This window comes from Moschus berezovskii, chromosome 21 (genome assembly GCF_049115385.1).
Source record: "Moschus berezovskii isolate FMDL1 chromosome 21, NW_MosBer_1.0, whole genome shotgun sequence".
NCBI lineage: Eukaryota > Metazoa > Chordata > Mammalia > Artiodactyla > Moschidae > Moschus > Moschus berezovskii.
In genome coordinates this window covers 38,916,045-38,933,558 of record NC_142480.1, presented here as the reverse complement: position 1 = coordinate 38,933,558, position 17,514 = coordinate 38,916,045, and the positions used below count along the sequence as shown (strand labels likewise).

At 44.4% G+C, this 17,514-nt stretch overlaps 1 protein-coding gene across 2 annotated transcripts in view; it reads left to right on the top strand.

Moving 5' to 3' along the window:
* Positions 1-12,172: 12,172 nt before the first annotated feature.
* Positions 12,173-17,514, top strand: part of UBE2Q2 (ubiquitin conjugating enzyme E2 Q2) — a 65,390-nt gene continuing 60,048 nt past the window's right edge. Inside the window, exon 1 of one of the 2 annotated variants that reach the window (XM_055418045.2) lies at positions 12,173-12,647. In XM_055418045.2, the coding sequence (XP_055274020.2) occupies positions 12,459-12,647 (189 nt within the window). In that variant the 5' untranslated portion in view covers positions 12,173-12,458. The remainder of the gene's footprint in view (positions 12,648-17,514) is intronic. The other variant, XM_055418044.2, reaches the window with a different exon arrangement.

Here is a 17,514-nt window from a genome sequence, read left to right as displayed (position 1 = left end):
CAACCCCTCCAGTGGGAAGCAGAGAGTGGGGGCAGGGCATAGCAGAGCGTCTGTCTTTTAAGGGCAAGACTCGGAAGTGTTGTACATCCTTCCAGGTACACCCCATTGTCCATAACTAGGCTATTTGGCCACACTTACCTGAGAGGAAAGTTGAAAAAGTCCTCTCTACTTAGGTAACCACATGTCCAACTTAAATTCTTCTCTTGAAATAAGAACAGGTGGGGTTGAGATGGACCAGGGGTGGGAAACTAACAGTCTATCACAGAGAGAACATGGATATCCGAAATTAAGAAACCTGTGAACATTCGCAACCCTCTATTGTGGGGAGCACGTTCTGCCATGCATGACAGAAGCTGGCAGTGCCCGAGTAAATGCCACCGGAAGCAGCTTGTGACCAGAAGCAAATGGGGAGTTGTGAATGAAGACACCAGCGCCCTCCCCCATGGCTGGGATAACTTGGAGGCATATTCCATAATGTTCTCGGACTTCCATGGAAGGGAATAAGCTGTAGTTGCCTGCATGGTAACCTGCTCCCCTTCCCAGTCTGACTGCCCCAGTCCTCTGTCAGTGCTTCCTGGGATCACCTCCAAAATAAACTGCTTGCACTGGAATCTCTGTCTCAGAGTTTACTTCTGGGAGCACCCAACTAAGACCAGCTCTGGGCTTCCTGGAAATCCAGAGGGAAACTAAATAATATAACTGCTATATTTAGAAAATAGAAAACAAATCAGTTCCTCAGTTGAGACAGTCTTTCTTCCTCCCCTACCCCTGCCTCCCTTTCCAAAATAAAGCATTACTTACCGTCCTATTTCCCACTGGCTTTTGTGGCGTTCATGTTGGTACTGCCTTCAGGCCTGTAAGTTCTTTGACACTTTATTTCCTTTTGAGATGGCAAAGTGGCTCACAGATAGTTGAGACTAAGTAGGTGTTTGAATTATGAAAATATGAACATTGTCCAACAAACATAGAAATGGAGACTCAGGGTACATGACTGGCCACATGTTCCATGCACAGTGACCAGGGAACCTAGAATTGGCTCCCAAATCTCCTGACCACTCCTCTGGTTTTCTACCACAAACACAGTGTCTCCTCCTGGGTTTCATTTCAGCATCTGAGTGAAGCCTGAGGCTTTCAGCAGGAGAAGCGTGCTTGTCGGTATTAAAAATATACCTGTCTTGAGTGAGCCAGGGCCTCTTCCCCTAGGCTCATTAGATCTGAAGGATTGTGTTTGTTGCTACTTAATTTTTCATATTGTACAAGATGAGACCTAAATGTAGCCAAGGAGAAGACTATAGATTCTAGGCATTTGGGCTATTCAGAGTCATAGAATGTATTAATGGATTATGGCAAACCCCAAATACAGAATCAAGACTGTGTTTCCATAAATTCCTCCTGGAAATAGTGGTACTTTGAAGCCCTGGAGCGTGGACAGGGTGAGACTCAACTTAGCCTGTAGTGGCTCTGCCGAGAGCAAAGACGGAAGGTTTCACGAACAACCCAACAGCAAGTCAGACAGAGAAGGAGAGGTCTAAGGCCCACAACCTTAAGTCAGAACATCGGAAGTATCACTCCTCTTGGTCTGGGGAGGGGGAATTTATCCAAAGGCAGGTACAACTTCAAAAATATCACTTGTAATGGCTAATCTGTCTTGGGGCCTAAAGTCTGTCAGCCTCCGAGCTGCCTCTAGATCAGGTATCCTTTTGTGATGGGGAAAAAAAAAATAACAGTCACACATTCACTGGTCCTTTAAATTTCTTTGCAAAATTCTCTTATTTACCTCTCTCCACCTTAAATATCTATAAATCAATTTTAAATTGTTGTTTTATTACATAAATAACATGTTCAATAAAACTATTTCAAAAATATAAACAGAAAGAAAACTGAAGCTGCTTGAAAAGTCACCTCTGTTAACATTTTAGTATATCCTTCCAGACATATACACACAACTTGATTTAATGGGTCCATATTATTTCATTCTGAGGATAGACAAAAACTTTTCTTAGGTTGGCCAAAAAATTCATTTGGATTCTCCATACCAGTTTTCCAAAATCTGAACGAAATTTTTGGCCATCCTAATACACACAGTTCTAAGCACGGGGTCCTTCCTTGCATTTTACTATCATAAAGAGAGCTGGGGGACTTCACTGGTGGTCCACTGGTTGAGTCCACTTTGCAATGCAGGGGATGTGGGTTTGATCCCTGGTCAGGGAACTATGATCCCATATGCTGCCGAGCAACTAAGCCCTAGAGCTGCAACAGTGAACCAGGGTGCACTGGAGCCCACAGACCCCCAACTAGAGACTGCATGCACCTTGGCAGAAGAGCCCACATGATGCAACAAAGATCCTGCCTGCTGCAACTAAAGACCAGACAAGCCAAATCAATATTAAAAAATAAATGAATAAAGTAAAAAGAGCTGGGATAAATATTTTAACCAAGTCTTTGTTATTTCATCAATAAGTAGCTCCAAAGGAGAAGAGCATTCATTTAAAAAATAGAATAGCAATAACAATACTATAGCCACACCTGAGAAACTAAACAATAATTCCATAATATCACCAAATATTAAATGTTAAGACTTCTCTAATTGGCTCATAAATGTTTGATGTTTTTAGTAACCACTTGGGTAACTATATCTTGATTATGTGCCTAAGTAGCTCTTTAGGATAAATGCTTAGATATGAAAAATTACTGGGTCAAAGGTATGTTATACCTAGATCGAGAAAGATATTCTCACTCATTAGCCTTAAACAGTCCAAAAGAACATTTTGTAAGAATGTGTCTGGGGATGGAATAAGGAAGGAAATCTTTTTATTTGAAGCTTTCATTTGCTGATGACAGAGGCAAGATAATGCTCTGAAAGGTTTCTAGGGATTTACTATAATAAACCCCAGGCTGATTTCCCTCCTGCCTCCTTTCATCAGCATCAGTGGGGTCAGGAGTTCTTCCCATTAGATTAATTAGCTTCTCCAGAGGAGCATGTGCCCCTTTTCAATAGCCAGGTGGTCTTTCTGAAAGAGCTGGCAGTTCTCACTCAGAATCTATCTGTAGAACCCATTATCGTCCTAACAGGAAGATCTGTATTTCACTCCATTGACATTTCTGTGCCACCCTGCCCTCTCAATGCTATTATTTGCTGTTCTATATTTATCTAAATTTATATTTAGGACTTGCCTGGTGGCTCAGACGGTAAAGAATCTGCTTGCAATGTGGGAGACCTGGGTTCAATCCCTGGTTGGGAAGATCCCCTGAAGGAAGGTATGGCAGCCCACCTGGAGAATCCCTAAGAACAGAGGGACCTGGTGGGCTACAGTCCATGGGGTCATGAAGAGTCGGACACAACTTAGCGACTAAGCACAGCACAAATTTATGTTTATAATTTACATAGAAGCTGAAGTGTAGTGGAAACAGCTAGACAGATCCGGATTCAGATTTACTGTATCACCTTGGGGCTTCCCTGGTGGCTCAGAGGGTAAAGAATTTGCCTGCAACACAGGAGACCTGGATTTGATCCCTAGATCAGGAAGACCACATGGAGAAGGAAATGGCAGCCCTCTCCAATATTCTTGCCTGGAGAATTCCATGGAGAGAGGAGCCTGGTGGGCCACAGTCCACGGGGTCGCAAAGAGTCAGACACCACTGAGCGACTAATATACTTGGGCAAATTACTTTCCTTTTCTAAAATTCAGTTATTTGGAAGCATAATGATAGTTTCCTCAGGCTGTCACAAGGATGAAGTAACTTGGCTACTTCAATAGATATTTGTTTAATGAATGAGTATTTGTTTACTAGATTCTTAGGGGTTTTTTTTGTTGTTGCTTATTTGTTTTTAGCTAGAAGAAATCTTAGTGCTGCTGCTGCTAAGTCACTTCAGTCATGTCCAACTCCGTGCTACTGCATGGACAGCAGCCCCCCAGGCTCCTCTGTCCACGGGATCCTCGAGGCAAGAATACTGGAGTGGGTTGCCATTTCCTTCTCCAATCTTAGTACACATTCTCTTTATTTTAGAAACAAGAAAAGTAAGTTCAGAGAAAATGTGATATTTGGTCTTTCAGTCATTCGTTTAACAAACATTTATTAAGCACTGAGTCTGTGTCAGGCACCAAATATATGATAATTAGCAACAGATGGCTGCTGCTTTCAAGGGTAAAGAAGGATAGACAAGTTTTAAAAAGCACTAGACTGAGCTAATACATGGTATTATAGAATTATCTAGCGCTGTTTTGCTCAATATGGTAGCCACTAGCTCTGTGTACCAGTATTCTTGCCTGGAGAATCCCAGGGACGGGGGAGCCTGGTGGGTGCAGTCTATGGGGTAGCACAGAGTCGGACATGACTGAAGTGAGTTAGCAGCAGCAGCAGCAGCAGCTCTGTGTGGCTATTTAAATTGAAGTTAACTTGTAATTCAATTAAATCAAAGTAAATTTCAGTTTCTGAATCACATCAATCATTTTTCAAGTGCCCAATGGCCACATACGGCCAGCGGCTACTGTACTGGACAGTGCAAATAAAGAACACTTCCATCACTGCAGAAAGTTCTGTGGGATAGGGCTACTTCTGACTTTCTCCCCAGAATAATATTCATATGCATAATACTTCAAATTCATACAATTTCAGGGTGTTTCCACCTTGGTCTGACAGCCTCTTACCATACAGGTAAGAGATGGGCATTGGTAACTAAAACTCAAAGATAGGAGTTTTATTATAAGCCAGAGCCCAAACTTGTGAAAATTTCAGCTTAGAACAGTTTCTGGCTGAGTTGGCTGCAGCAGAATAATGAGTCACTTGTTCACCTCAACAGGGATGGGCTCCATTTCCTGTGCCTCGTGGGGAGTCCTGTGGTTGTCTGGGCTTATGCGGCCACAGGCTGATGTGTGCACACTTCAGACGTGGGGAGAGGGAGAGAGGTTCTCACAGCTTCCCTGAGATTTCAGAGAAACTAGATCACTTCTCTCACAATTTACCTGCAGTCTCTTTAACTGAAGGTGTTACAAGGCTTTCGCTTGCAGTAGGCCGTGTTCACTCTGTGATCACTTATTGCATGCTTTCTACGTCCCAAGGATGGGGCTATAGATAGGAAGATGTTTAAGACAAGAAGTTTACAGTCTAGTAGAGGAGACAAATGTAGAACCCGCTAGTCATAACCAAAGCAACACCAATGAAATAAGTACTGGAACAGGCAAGTGTCTTAGTCACTCCGTCGTGTCCGACTCTTTGCGACCCCATGGACTAGAGCCCACCAGGCTCCTCTGTCCATGGGATTCTACAGGCAAGAATACTGGAGTGTGTTGACATTCCCTTTTCCAGGAGACTAGAACAGGCAAGGTACTGTGAAATTGGAGAAAGGGAGAGATTAAATTCAATTCAGGGGACTAGGGCAGGCTTGATAAAGGATAAAGACATTTGAGAGCAGCCCTACAGATATTCCCCGGAGAAGTGAATGGTAACCTCCTCCAGTACTCTTGCCTGGAGAATCCCATGGACAGAGGAGCCTGGTAGGCTACAGTCCATGGGGGTCACAAAGAGTCGGACACGACTGTGTGATTACCACTTTCTGCAGATATGCTTAGAGAGAGTAGCATGGAATATGCTGTCACTGGGAATTATTCCACATTCAAATTCTAGGAGTTTGAAAGTCTTCTGTTTGGGTTGTGACTTATCCCACTCTTTCTTTCATACTGAACTTGCTCTGTCTCCCTGGGGACTTTCATCTTCTTCTCATGGTCCTTCATGAACATCTCGGTGGGGCTCCATGGTTAAGGGTTTTCAACCCATTTTTGTCAGCGCTACCTTGTCCTCTGTATTTATCTGTCTTGCCTGTTCCCAAACTTGCGTTGCTGTAATCAAGGTCATTTATTCATCATAAGGTCTCTCACCAACTCTCTACTCTCTCAACATTTCTTTGTGCCTTCCCCGATTCTCTCTCCCGTCCCCAGCCTCTTTGAAGGGGTGATGCTTTTCCACATGTAACTTATCCCATCCTTTGCCTCCTCTTCCAGAATCTAGTTTTACATCTTACTGCCTCTTACGTCTTCAGGTTTCATTGCTTATAATCGGCTCTCTCCTTAGGGGCAGATCCAGGTGTTGTAGGGTCTGAAGCTTATTCAAATCTTGGGAGCTTTCTTCAAGAAAAAGAACACAGAATTACAAATATCAACTTAAAAACAAAAGTTAATATTTATTTAGAAGGGGCCTGTGCCTGGGTAAGGGACCCTGAAGTTTGAGGGACACAGTAATTCCACTTCTGTTCATACTATAATAAAACCAGTGTGTGCATGCTGAGTCACTTCAGTTGTGCCCAACTCTTTGCGACCTGATGGACCAGAGCCCACCAGGCTCCTTGGTCCATGGGATTCTCCAAGCAAGAATACTGGAGTGGGTTGCCATGCCCTCCTCCAGCGGATCTTCCCTACCCAGGGAATGAACCCGCATCTCTTATGTCTCCTGCACTGGCAGGCAGGTTCTTTACCACTAGCGCCACCTGGGAAGGCCCAAATCAGCTCTAAGATCTAGCAGTTCTACTTCAGATATGTCCCTAGAATCAGTACAGTCTTTTCCATGCCCACGGTCATTTCTGTTTCAACGCTTCTCACTGTTGACTTGGACCAATCCAAAAGACTCTGTTTGGAGCTGGAGAATGTCTGAGTTGGATGTGACTTGACCTATGGAATTAATGGCACAGCAGATCTAGATCTGGGTTTCCTGCCTCTTCTTCATGGCTACCTTACAGTTTTAAACCCACTGTGATCTATTTTGTGTACTAATGCCAAATTAATCTTCTGAAAAGCGATGACTCTCATTAAATGAAACTATAGTCATCCTGGAATGGTATTAGGATTTCAAGATCTGGGCTCAAATAGCATCTCAACTTTATCTTCCTTTTGGTCCCTTCCTGTACTATACAATCAGCTGGTCTCTTGGATGTTCTCTGAGAATGGCTGTACTTTTATCCAAATAATTTCTAGAATTAAATTCTTCCTCCTCTGATACGTCATTTGTTGTTGCTCAGTAGTGCAGTTGTGTCCGACTCTTTGTGACCCCATGGACTACAGCACACCAGGCTTCCCTGTCCTTCACTATCTCTCAGAATTTGCTCAAACTCATGTCCATTGAATCAGTGATTCCATCCATCCATCTCATCCTCTGTCACCCACTTCTCCTGCCTTCAATCTTTCCCAGCATCAGTGTCTTTTCCAATGAGTCAGCTCTTTGCTTCAGGTGGCCAAAGTATTGGAGCTTCAGTATTAATCCTTCCAATGAATATTTGGAGTTGATCTCCTTTAGGATTGACTGGTTTGAGCTCCTTGCTGTTCAAGGAACTCTCAAGAGTCTTCTCCAACACCACAGTTTGAAAGCATCAATTCTTCGGCACTCATCCTTCTTCATGGTCCAATTCTCACATTCATACATGACTACTGGAAAAACCATAGCTTTGACTATACAGACCTATGTTGGCAAAATGATATCTCTGCTTTTTAATACACTGTCTAGGCTTGTCACAGCTTTTCTTCCAAGGAGCAACTGTTTTTTAATTTCATGGCTGCAGTCACCATCCATGGTGATTTTGGAGACCAAGAAAATAAAGCCTGTCACTGTTTCCATTTTTTCCCCATCTATCTGCCATGAAGTGATAGGACCAGATGCCGTGATCTTTGTTTTTTGAATGCTGAGTTTTAAAACTCAGTCTGAGTTTAAAAAACTCAGTTTTTTCACTCTCCTCTTTTACCATCATCAAGAGGCTCTTTAGTTCTTCTTCATTTTCCACCATAAGGAAATCTTATGATATTTCTCCAGCAATCTTGATTCTAGTTTGAGCTTCATTCAGACCAGCATTTCTGATGATGTACTCTACATATAAGTTAAATAAGCAGAGTGATGATACACAGCCTTGACATACTCCTTTCCTAATTTTGAACCTGTCCGTTGTTCCAAGTACAGTTCTAACTGTTGCTTCTTGACCTGCATACAGGTTCCTCAGGAGGCAGGTAAGGTGGTCTGGTATTCCCATCTCGTCAAGAATTTTCCCCAGTTTTTATGATCCACACAGTCAAAAGCTTTAGTGTAGTCAATGAAGTGGAAGTAGATGTTTTTCTGGAATTCTTTGCTTTTTCTATGATCTAGCAGATGTTGTGATCTGATATTGTCTTTATTTATGAGTTTGTAGTAGACACTGTGGTTGACTCTCCAATATCTGTTTCATCCCAAATGACTGGAAGGCCAGTGAGAGATCCCATCCATTTATAACTGTGATTGGCTTAGGGGTAGGCTTGGATACATTTCTGGCCAATGACACAGAAGAGAAGCCAGTGGGTATATTCTTGGAAAAGTCCCACGTCTTGGAAGAAGACATGGAACAAACAGTCCTTTATGATTTGGATATTCTTGTGTCTGTAGTCAAGGCTATGGTTTTTCCAGTGGTCATGTACGGATGTGAGAGTTGGACCGTGAAGAAAGCTGAGTGCCGAAGAATTGATGCTTTTGAACTGTGGTGTTGGAGAAGACTCTTGAGAGTCCCTTGGACTGCAAGAAGATCTAACCAGTCCATCCTGAAGGAGATTAGTCCTGGGTGTTCATTGGAAAGACTGATGCTGAAGCTGAAACTCCAATACTTTGGCAACCTCATGCGAAGAGTTGACTCATTGGAAAAGACCCTGATGCTGGGAGGGATTGGGGGCAGGAGGAGAAGGGGATGACAGAGGATGAGATGGCTGGATGGCATCACCGACTTGATGCACATGAGTTTGGGTAAACTCCAGGAGTTGGTGATAGACAGGGAGGCCTGATGTGCTGTGAAAAATGGGGTCACAAATAGTCCGACACGACTGAGTGACTGAACTGAACTGTGTCTGGTAACCTGAAAGAACACTTCCAGTCACCTTGCTCTCAGCTTGACAAGGGAAACAGAGTCTGGGCTCTTGATATCACTGAAAATGCTCAAAAAAATGATTGTTAAATTTCACAATCATTTTTTTCGGGTCTGCTGTGTTCCAAGCCCTAAAACAGCTAGAAATGTAAGTAGATATAGTTCCTGAATTCAAGAAGCTTAAAGTCTAGCATTGGAAACAAAACACTGTATTCTGGAGCAAATAACAGAAAACTGTGGCTTAAAATGGTCTGGACAATAAGGAAATATATTACTTCACATAATAAGAGGTCCAGAATCAGGGCAGGCACTAGGATTGGTTGATTAAAGCTTTTCTGTGATGTCTTATGACTACTCTTCTGTATCATTGACCAGAAATGTGTCACAACCCTGCCCCTAAACCAAGCACAGGTAAATGGATATGATCATTCATTGGATTTCCAGTCATCTGTGATGGAATGCATATTGTGGAGTCAACTTAATTAAGGTTTCCCTGGTGGCTTAGTGGTAAACAATCTGCCTGTCAATGCAAGAGAGGTGGGTTCAATCCCTGGGTCAAGAAGATGCCCTGGAAGAGGAAATGGCAATCCGTTCCAGTATTATTGCCTGTAAAATCCCATGGACAAAGGAGCCTGGCAGGTTACAGTCCATGGGGATGTGTGTGTGTTTGTGTATTTCTGAGATATAAAAGTGTTTACAATTTATAAAGCTTTCTGTTTTCTCACAGCAATTTAGAGATAAGAGAAAGCTTAGATAAATAACTTATTCAAGGAATTTTATTTCTCAAAGTCATACAAAGTTCTGAACAGTTTGTTCCTCTTTGTCTCCGATCCTTGTCTGTGACTACCATGCTTATTAGGAGTACCAGAGACTGAAGAACAAAGAAGCAGCGAGATACACGTGTGCTTAACCCAGCAATAATGCCAGTGCTAGTTATTTCCGGCTCAGAGTTTGGCACTGGAGTCCATTCTTCTTTCTCTCAGCCCCAGTTCATAATGGTGCCCCTAGTTCCAGGGCCAGGAATCCCCATTAATAAAACACTTTATATGCAGAAGCATTTTCCTGAGAAGATGGATCATAGCTTTTATTATATTCTCAGAGTGGTCTGTGAACCACTGGAAAGCTAAGAAACAATATAACATGATACACTAGTACAGAAGGAAATGAAAATAAAAACTTTAAATATGTTCCCCATTCAGTGGATTTATTACCTCGTGTGTTTCTGTATTTTTAAAACTTTTTACTAAATTCCTTTATTTTGTATTGAAGTATAGCAGATTAATGGGCTTCCCTGGTGGCTCAGAAGGTAAAGAATTCCCATGCAATGTGGGAGACCTGGGTTTGATTCCTGGGTTGGGAAGATCCCCTGGAGGAGAGGATGGCAACCCACTCCAGTATTTTTGCCTGGAGAATCCCCATGTACAGAGGAGCCTGATAGGCTACAGTCCATCGGGTTGCAAAAAGTCAGACATGACTGAAATGACTAAACACACACACATAGCTGATTAATAATGTGATAATTGTAGGCGGACAGCAAAGGGACTCAGTCAGCCATCATAATACATGTATCCATCCTTCCCCAGACTCCATCCCATCCAGGCTTCCACATAACATTAAGCAGAGTTCCCTGGGCCACACAGCAGATCCTTGTTGATTTTAAATACAGCAGTGTATACCTGTCCATCCCAAACTCCCTAATCCTTCCCCTGGGGAACCATAAGTTTGTTCTCTAAGTCTGTGTTTCTGTTTCTGTTCTGTAAATAAGTTTGTATCATGTCTTTTTATGTTGCTCTGTATTTCGTTATCTAAAGGACAAGTAGATCAGGGACCACTTGTAGATCATGGAGGAGAAGACATAGGCACCAGAAAAGGCTAGGTACCTCTAGTTAAGACCAGTGCAAACAAGAGGGAGGGGACATGTGTATACCTATGGTTGATTCATGTTGATTTACGGCAGAAACCAACACAATATTGTAAAACAACTATTCTCCAATTAAAAATAAAATTTTAAAAAAAGTGCAAAAGGAAATGCAGAGCAACTTGCTGGAAAATTATTACGACTCTCAAAATGTCTATGGCAGGGTATTAAACCTAACACATGGCCCTTCTAAGCTAGGAGACTTATGCAACTACAGGTTGCATGCTCATGAAACTGGTCCTGTTTCTAGTGCATATCACTAAACACACTACACGATTAATTACCTGCCCAATTATGTTATATTCCTTTGGACTACCATGCAGCCCTCCATACATTTCAGGAGCATTGAGAATATGCCAGGGATTGTGTTAAGTGCTGAGGATTCCACATAGGAGCATTCATTCAGTAACACTGAGTGTCTATTATATAAAAGGCCTCATTCTAGGTCCTGGGACTATGGCTCTGGATAAGACATTCACGTTGGGTAAAACAACGAATAAACAGGAAAAATATCAGATAGTGATAAGTGTCTAGCAAAAAATTTAACATAGGATTGTATGATACAGGGTGACTAGAAGGCTATTTTAGATTAGGTGTTCAGGAAGGCCCTGAGCTAAGACTTCACTGAAAATAGGCCAGCCCTGCCTCCATGGGCGGTGGAGAGAGTTATCTTAAGCTCGAGACAGGAAAGAGGGAGAGAAAACTGAATGCCAGCGTGAACAGAGGTAGTGGGTACGGAAAGGATGAAACTGCGAGAGGTGGGAGGGAGCAGCTGGCAGGGACCAAATTACCATCATCGGTAAAAGGATTGTTTGAGAGCAAAGGAGTGGGTAGAGTCCGGCGAGAAGGTCCTGGCAGGAACTCGGGCTAGACAGAGAAGTGGTGGCTAGGTGACTAGGTGACCAGGATGAGAGTAGCGAAGATGAAGCTAAGTGGGCCGATTTGGGTCCGGAGTGCTGTCTGCAGCCTCCTCTCTGGGAGGGCCCCGGGCTGGGTCAGGTGAGTGGGTGGCCCGCTCAGAGCCTCGCGGAGCCCCGCCCCTAGGGACCGGCGCGTGGCCGCTGCCCCGCCGACGTGGCCGGCGCAATAGGTCGGGCACGTGTCTGGTCCCAGGCCGGGGGACAGGGGCGCGCGGGGGTCTCCGGCTCCTTCTGGTGATTAGGGGCCGGGGCACCAGCTGGCCTAACCGTGGTGTCCGTGGGCGCGAGCAGAGCAGATGGGCCGGGAGGAAGGGGGCTGGGTCACAGGGAAGAAGGGGCGGCCGGGCGGGCGCGCGCCCAGGCGCGCGCGCGCGCCGGAACGGGGGCGCGCAGGAGGGGAGGGGAGGGGAGGGGAGGGGAGGGGAGGGGAGGGATGGGGGCGGGGTGGGGGCAGCCCTTTCCCAGGCGGTAGCGGGGGTGGTGTCGCTGTTGCCCTTTTAAGCCACGGGGCCGCCGCCTCCTGCCGGTGGAGTCAGTTACAAAGGGAGCAGCCGCCCAGGCCGCCACACCGCCGCTCGTTGAGGCCTCGGCGCTCCTCGCCATTTTCCAGCCCCGATCCGACGCGGGCCGCGGCGGCGAGGAGAGGCGGAGCCGCGAGAGCGCGGCCCGGGCCGGCCCCGCGGGGCGGTCGCGGCCGTGACGGCGGCTCCGGGCCCGGCTCCCCTTCCGCACCCCTCCCGCCGGAGATGAGGGGAAGATGTCCGTATCAGGGCTCAAGGCCGAGCTGAAGTTCCTGGCGTCCATCTTCGACAAGAACCACGAGCGATTCCGCATCGTCAGCTGGAAGCTGGACGAACTGCATTGCCAGTTCCTGGTGCCGCCACCGGCGCCGCCGGGCAGCCCGCACTCGCCGCCGCCGCCGCTCACACTCCACTGCAACATCACGGTGAGGCGCCCGGCCGCAGCCCCTCAGGGCCGCGCCGGGGAGGAGAGGGGCGCCCCGAGTGCTCGGACAAAGGGGCGGCTGCCCCGGAGAGGCCCCTCGGGCCCGGGGCGGGGCGCGGCGGGTCCGCCCCTTTCCCCGGTGAGGGGCCCGGCTGGGGCCCCGCCGGGACTGCGCGCGGCTGGGGCGGGAGGAGGCGGACGGCGCGCTTCTCCGGCTCTCCCGGCGGGGCTGGGTTTGGGGCTGCTGGCCCCTCTGGGCCCCGGTCGCCGCACCTCGAGGTGGGCGATCGCGGCCGGTCGAGCCCTCGCCGGGTCGCCATGGCCGCCCACAGCCGGGGGCCTGCCCCCGGGGGCCGCGGCCCGCGGGTCGGCTGTTGTTTGAGCCCCGGCGGGGCAGGCGAAAGGCCCTCAAGTTTGAACGCGTCCCTTCTCCAGTTAGGTTTCCCTGGTTCCGTGTATTTCCCCAATTATTTTTTAAGTTTGGGTTTAAGGAGAAACTCACATTGAAAACTGACGCGTTTGTGGGGGAAAAGTTTAGAATGCAGCCTCTGGCGCTGTTTGAATGATCCCCTTCCCGCTGGCCTGTCTCCGCGCTAACGCGTCGCGAAGGCGCGTTGGACCTTGGATGCGGCAGGTGTTCTGGGGAATATTTGTGTAGCCCCTCCTGTGGTAAATCGGGAGCAGGGGAAAGGAGATCCGTGCCCAGATCTACTGCCCAGAAAGATCGTTTTTATGTCACAAAGTCGGAAAGATCCTTTAAAGCTCTCTCATTTGCTTCGTCGGAAAGCTCGTGACAAACCCGTAAAAAATAAAAAAAATGTTAAATAAGTTTCCTCATAAAAGTGTATGATGAGGATGTTCATTGTGAAATTGACTTACGGTATCGGTCCCAAACTGCGAGACGTGCCGCTTATTATAGTCAAGGTGGTGGTTTCATGTTCCTCTGTAAATACGGTTAAAGCTGATTCTAGCGTCGTTAAACTCCCTTTGGTTAAGTTAGTAGGTAGTTAAGTCCTACAGCGTACCTGGTGCTCCGGAGTCTGCAAAGGTTAACCTTGAGGTTATGATACTATTAAAATAGTTTTCAGAATACCGGGGAGCAGGTGTATATTAAGAAAAAAATACAGTGAAGAGCTGAGGTATTCTCTTCTAGTCGCTGGATTCGCAAAAATGGGTAGAGCAGCCCCTGCTTTCAGAACTCAGGCTTCTTGAGGGAAGAGTTTTACCAAACAAACTGTGATCAAGTTCTATGGTATGCTCGCGAAAGCCAAAGAGAGCAATTAACTTTGACTTTGGTTGGGGGCAGGGGGGCGCTTCAGAAAGGGCCTTGAGGAGAGGCGGATTTGTGGAGTTGGGTTTTCACAGGTGAGTCGAATTTTGGAAGGGAGCCAAAGGGCATTTCAGGCAGAGGAAACTCCATCCGGAAAAAGACACACCACAGCTTTGAAAATGTGGTTGGTTTAGGAATAGAGACTTTATAATGAGACTTGAGAAGCCCAGGATATAGGCGGGTGAGGGAGAACATTTTCCAAGAATGGAAAACAGGAAGTAGCAGTGAGCACAGAGTAGGTGATAATAAAGAGACTGGCTGATTTGAATGATGATTATTCTGGCACAAGTTGAAGTATGGCCGGGAAAAAGTAGGGCCGGTTTAAAAGATAAACTGAACTTGGAGGCTTCTGGGGATGCGCAAGCTCAGGTAAATGGGAAGATGTTATTTACCATCCAGGACTAGGAGTAGTTCTCTGTAGTGGGTGGCATTAGGAAATGTGTGTGTGGTTTTGGTTATTCTAGTGGGGGTGGGATGGTGGTGTTGCTGTGCTGAGCTGGCATTTAAGTGGCAGGGGTACAGGGATGCCAAGTGTAATATTCAGGCAGTCTGCCAGACAGAATTACCCCACTTGAAGTGCCAGCAGTGCCCTATTGAGAACCATATTGGAGGCTGTTGGAGTCAGCTGCACACAAAGACACTGAATGATGACCTGGATTAGGAAGTGGAGCACGAAGTGAGTTAGAGATACCTGGTGAAAGGAGGATTTGGTGGGGACTAGGATAATGGTACCATTAATACAGAATACTCAAGTTGAGGTGTCAGTGAATTATGACACATTATCAGAAGATAATTATCATGGTAGATGCTGTGTTAATAACATTATTATGGAGAAACATCAAACATATTCAAGAAGTTCAGTAGCATGGAGAACTTCTGTGTATCCAGCCTCAACAGCGGTAAACTTTTGGCCAATCTTATTTCCTCTCTGCCCCACCTTGGATTATTTTGAAGCAGATTCCAGACATAGCACTTCATCTGTAAATATTTCAGTGTGTATCTCTAAAAGATAAAGACTGTTTAGGCATGGCTTAGTGTTTAGATAAAATCAATACAGTTTGCTCTTGTTGATACCATTTTCTTAGAAAGGAAGGTGCAAGGAAAGAGTGGGGTTGGATTTCAAATGCCAGGACTTGTCTACTGTGTTTGATTTGCTATTATCTAAAAAGTTTTAGCTGTTAAAAATAAAAATATACTGTTTGATCTATTTTTTAAAAAGACTTTTCCTCTTATTCCCAAATATTTATTGAGTTCTTGCCAGGCCCTGTCTTCTCCATGCTTACCAAGAAGCATCCTTAGGCACTTTCTATAATGTTTGAGTGAATGGTACCTCATTAGTTGTTTCTTACACACATGCATGTCAATTTGAGTAATCCTCTAAAGATATGGTGCCCCCTTTTTCTTTCAGACTTCAGCATCAGCAGTTTTCCCCATGTGGAATGTGCCCCTTTCCCCAACTCATTCTGTCTTGACATGTCTGACCATCCCCAAGGCTCTCTCCGCATACAGTGTATCTCTTTCCCTTCCTGCCTCCTATGGTCCTTAACTGCTGCTTTGGTTATGTTTTCTTATATTCTGTTATAATACAGTGGTGGGTTTTTTTGAAGGTCTTTTTCATGGTGGCAGGGGAGACTATTCAGTGGTTATGCTTTTCATCCTCCACTCAGTAAATGCTCAGTGAATATTTGTGTTGTTGGCGATATGGCCACCATTTTAGCTACATTCTCTTTGAACAAAAATCTTAGCAACTTAATCTTAATAAGTTAACTGCCAAGAACTGGTCAAAAGGGTAGAGAGAATATCAAGAAAGTGTCTTGGCTAGTGCATAAATATTTGAAAGGCCACTTAGGGCTTGATAGGAAATCTTCAATTTGACTTCATATGAAAGTGGTTTAAGAGTTTAAAAAAGCGACAAAAGAAAGTGTAGATGTTTTTTACTCTTTAGGCCAAGGGAGTGGAACTAAATTTCTTTTCTGTTTCATAAATTTGTCCTAATCTTAGATACGAAGGGAAAAGAGGGCTAAATTCAACTTCAAGGAGTCATTTTTTTACTTGTTTTCTGTGAACTCATGATAAAAAAGTTTGTCATGCAGACTTAAAAAGTTATTTTTTCCATTTTCAGTAAATAGATTTAATTGCCAGTCAGAGCTAACATCCAGTTGTTATGATCACACCTAAAAGCAAAGCAGCTCATTTTAATAACCTGTGCAGCCTTATTCGGAGCCAGTATAGGACTTTGTTTTAGTTCTTTTGAAATATTTAGCATAACTTGGCAACTCCATTACTCCTTTTATGGACTTCTTGGCATCTGGTAACTCTTGGTAGAGAATCACTGTTTTAAAGTGAGAAATCCCCCCCAGGAAGTAAATTAGCTGGTAAACAAATAAAACCTCGTAGTACTTTATTATTTATATAGCATAAATCATTACTCTTTCTGTATGAGTGGCTGTTTGCCAGGCTATTTGTGGTGGAACATTTTTTTGTTTAACTAATTAAATTTCTATTCATCATTGCCAAAAAGGGTACTCTTTTCCCCTCCCCAACAGCAAGATACTAAATTAAAAATGTTAGAGCTTTGAGTTTAGGAGATGGAAAAAAAAATTTTAGTCTTTGGGACCTCAAGCAAACTACTGCTTTTACTGTATTTTTCTATGAAATAGATAATACTTTTTGACCCACATGAGAACGTATTTAGGAGAATTCTCTAACAGTGATAATAATCTCTAAAAATATAAAAGTGATGATGTCATTAGTGGCTGAATAACACTGGTTTGAAAATACTTTTTAATAGCTTTTCATGGGAAATGAACCAGTGCTGTTAATTTAATTTTTGATGTTTCTTGTCTTTACACTGATAAAAAAAGTAGCCCTGATCAATGTTATACAAGGGAAATAACAAAACTTGACTGAAAAGCCCAAGACCTTTTCTTTGGTCTATTCTCCTGGGACAGATTGCTTTTCCAGTTTGAACTCCTGGAGAATCTTTTGGAAGTATCAAAACTGTCATGTTAAGTGCTTAAGTGGTACTTTCACTCCAGAGGAATCATTGTTTCCATTCATTTGACCAGTTTATAATATAGAGTCAAATTCCTAGTTGGTATCTAGTCTCCCTCATCCCCATTTTTATGACCTTCCTTGAAAGGAACAGATAGATGAAGAGAAGATTTAGGTTTCCAGTTTGTGAATGGTGTATCCTTTAGTAATTTGATTTTTTTTTTCTTTGTTAAACTTCCTTAGACCTGGAAAAGGATAGTGTTAGATAAATGTCAGCTGGTTGAGGGGCTGGGAATTGAATTTAGATAGTCCCTGCCAAATAAAGCATTATTGGAGAATCAGAGTGGTAAAGCAGAGGTCCCTTTTTCCAAGGCCATTGTAATAGTGTTCTGTGTTCTCATCTAAAAGATTATTTTGAAAGACAAAACAGACTTGGAATCAAGGAAACCAGTGGTTTCTGCAGATTCAGTGGTTTGAATCTTTTTCAGCACTTTTGATTTCTCTGCTTCAATTCATTTAGAATGATGTTTTAATTAGCTGTAAT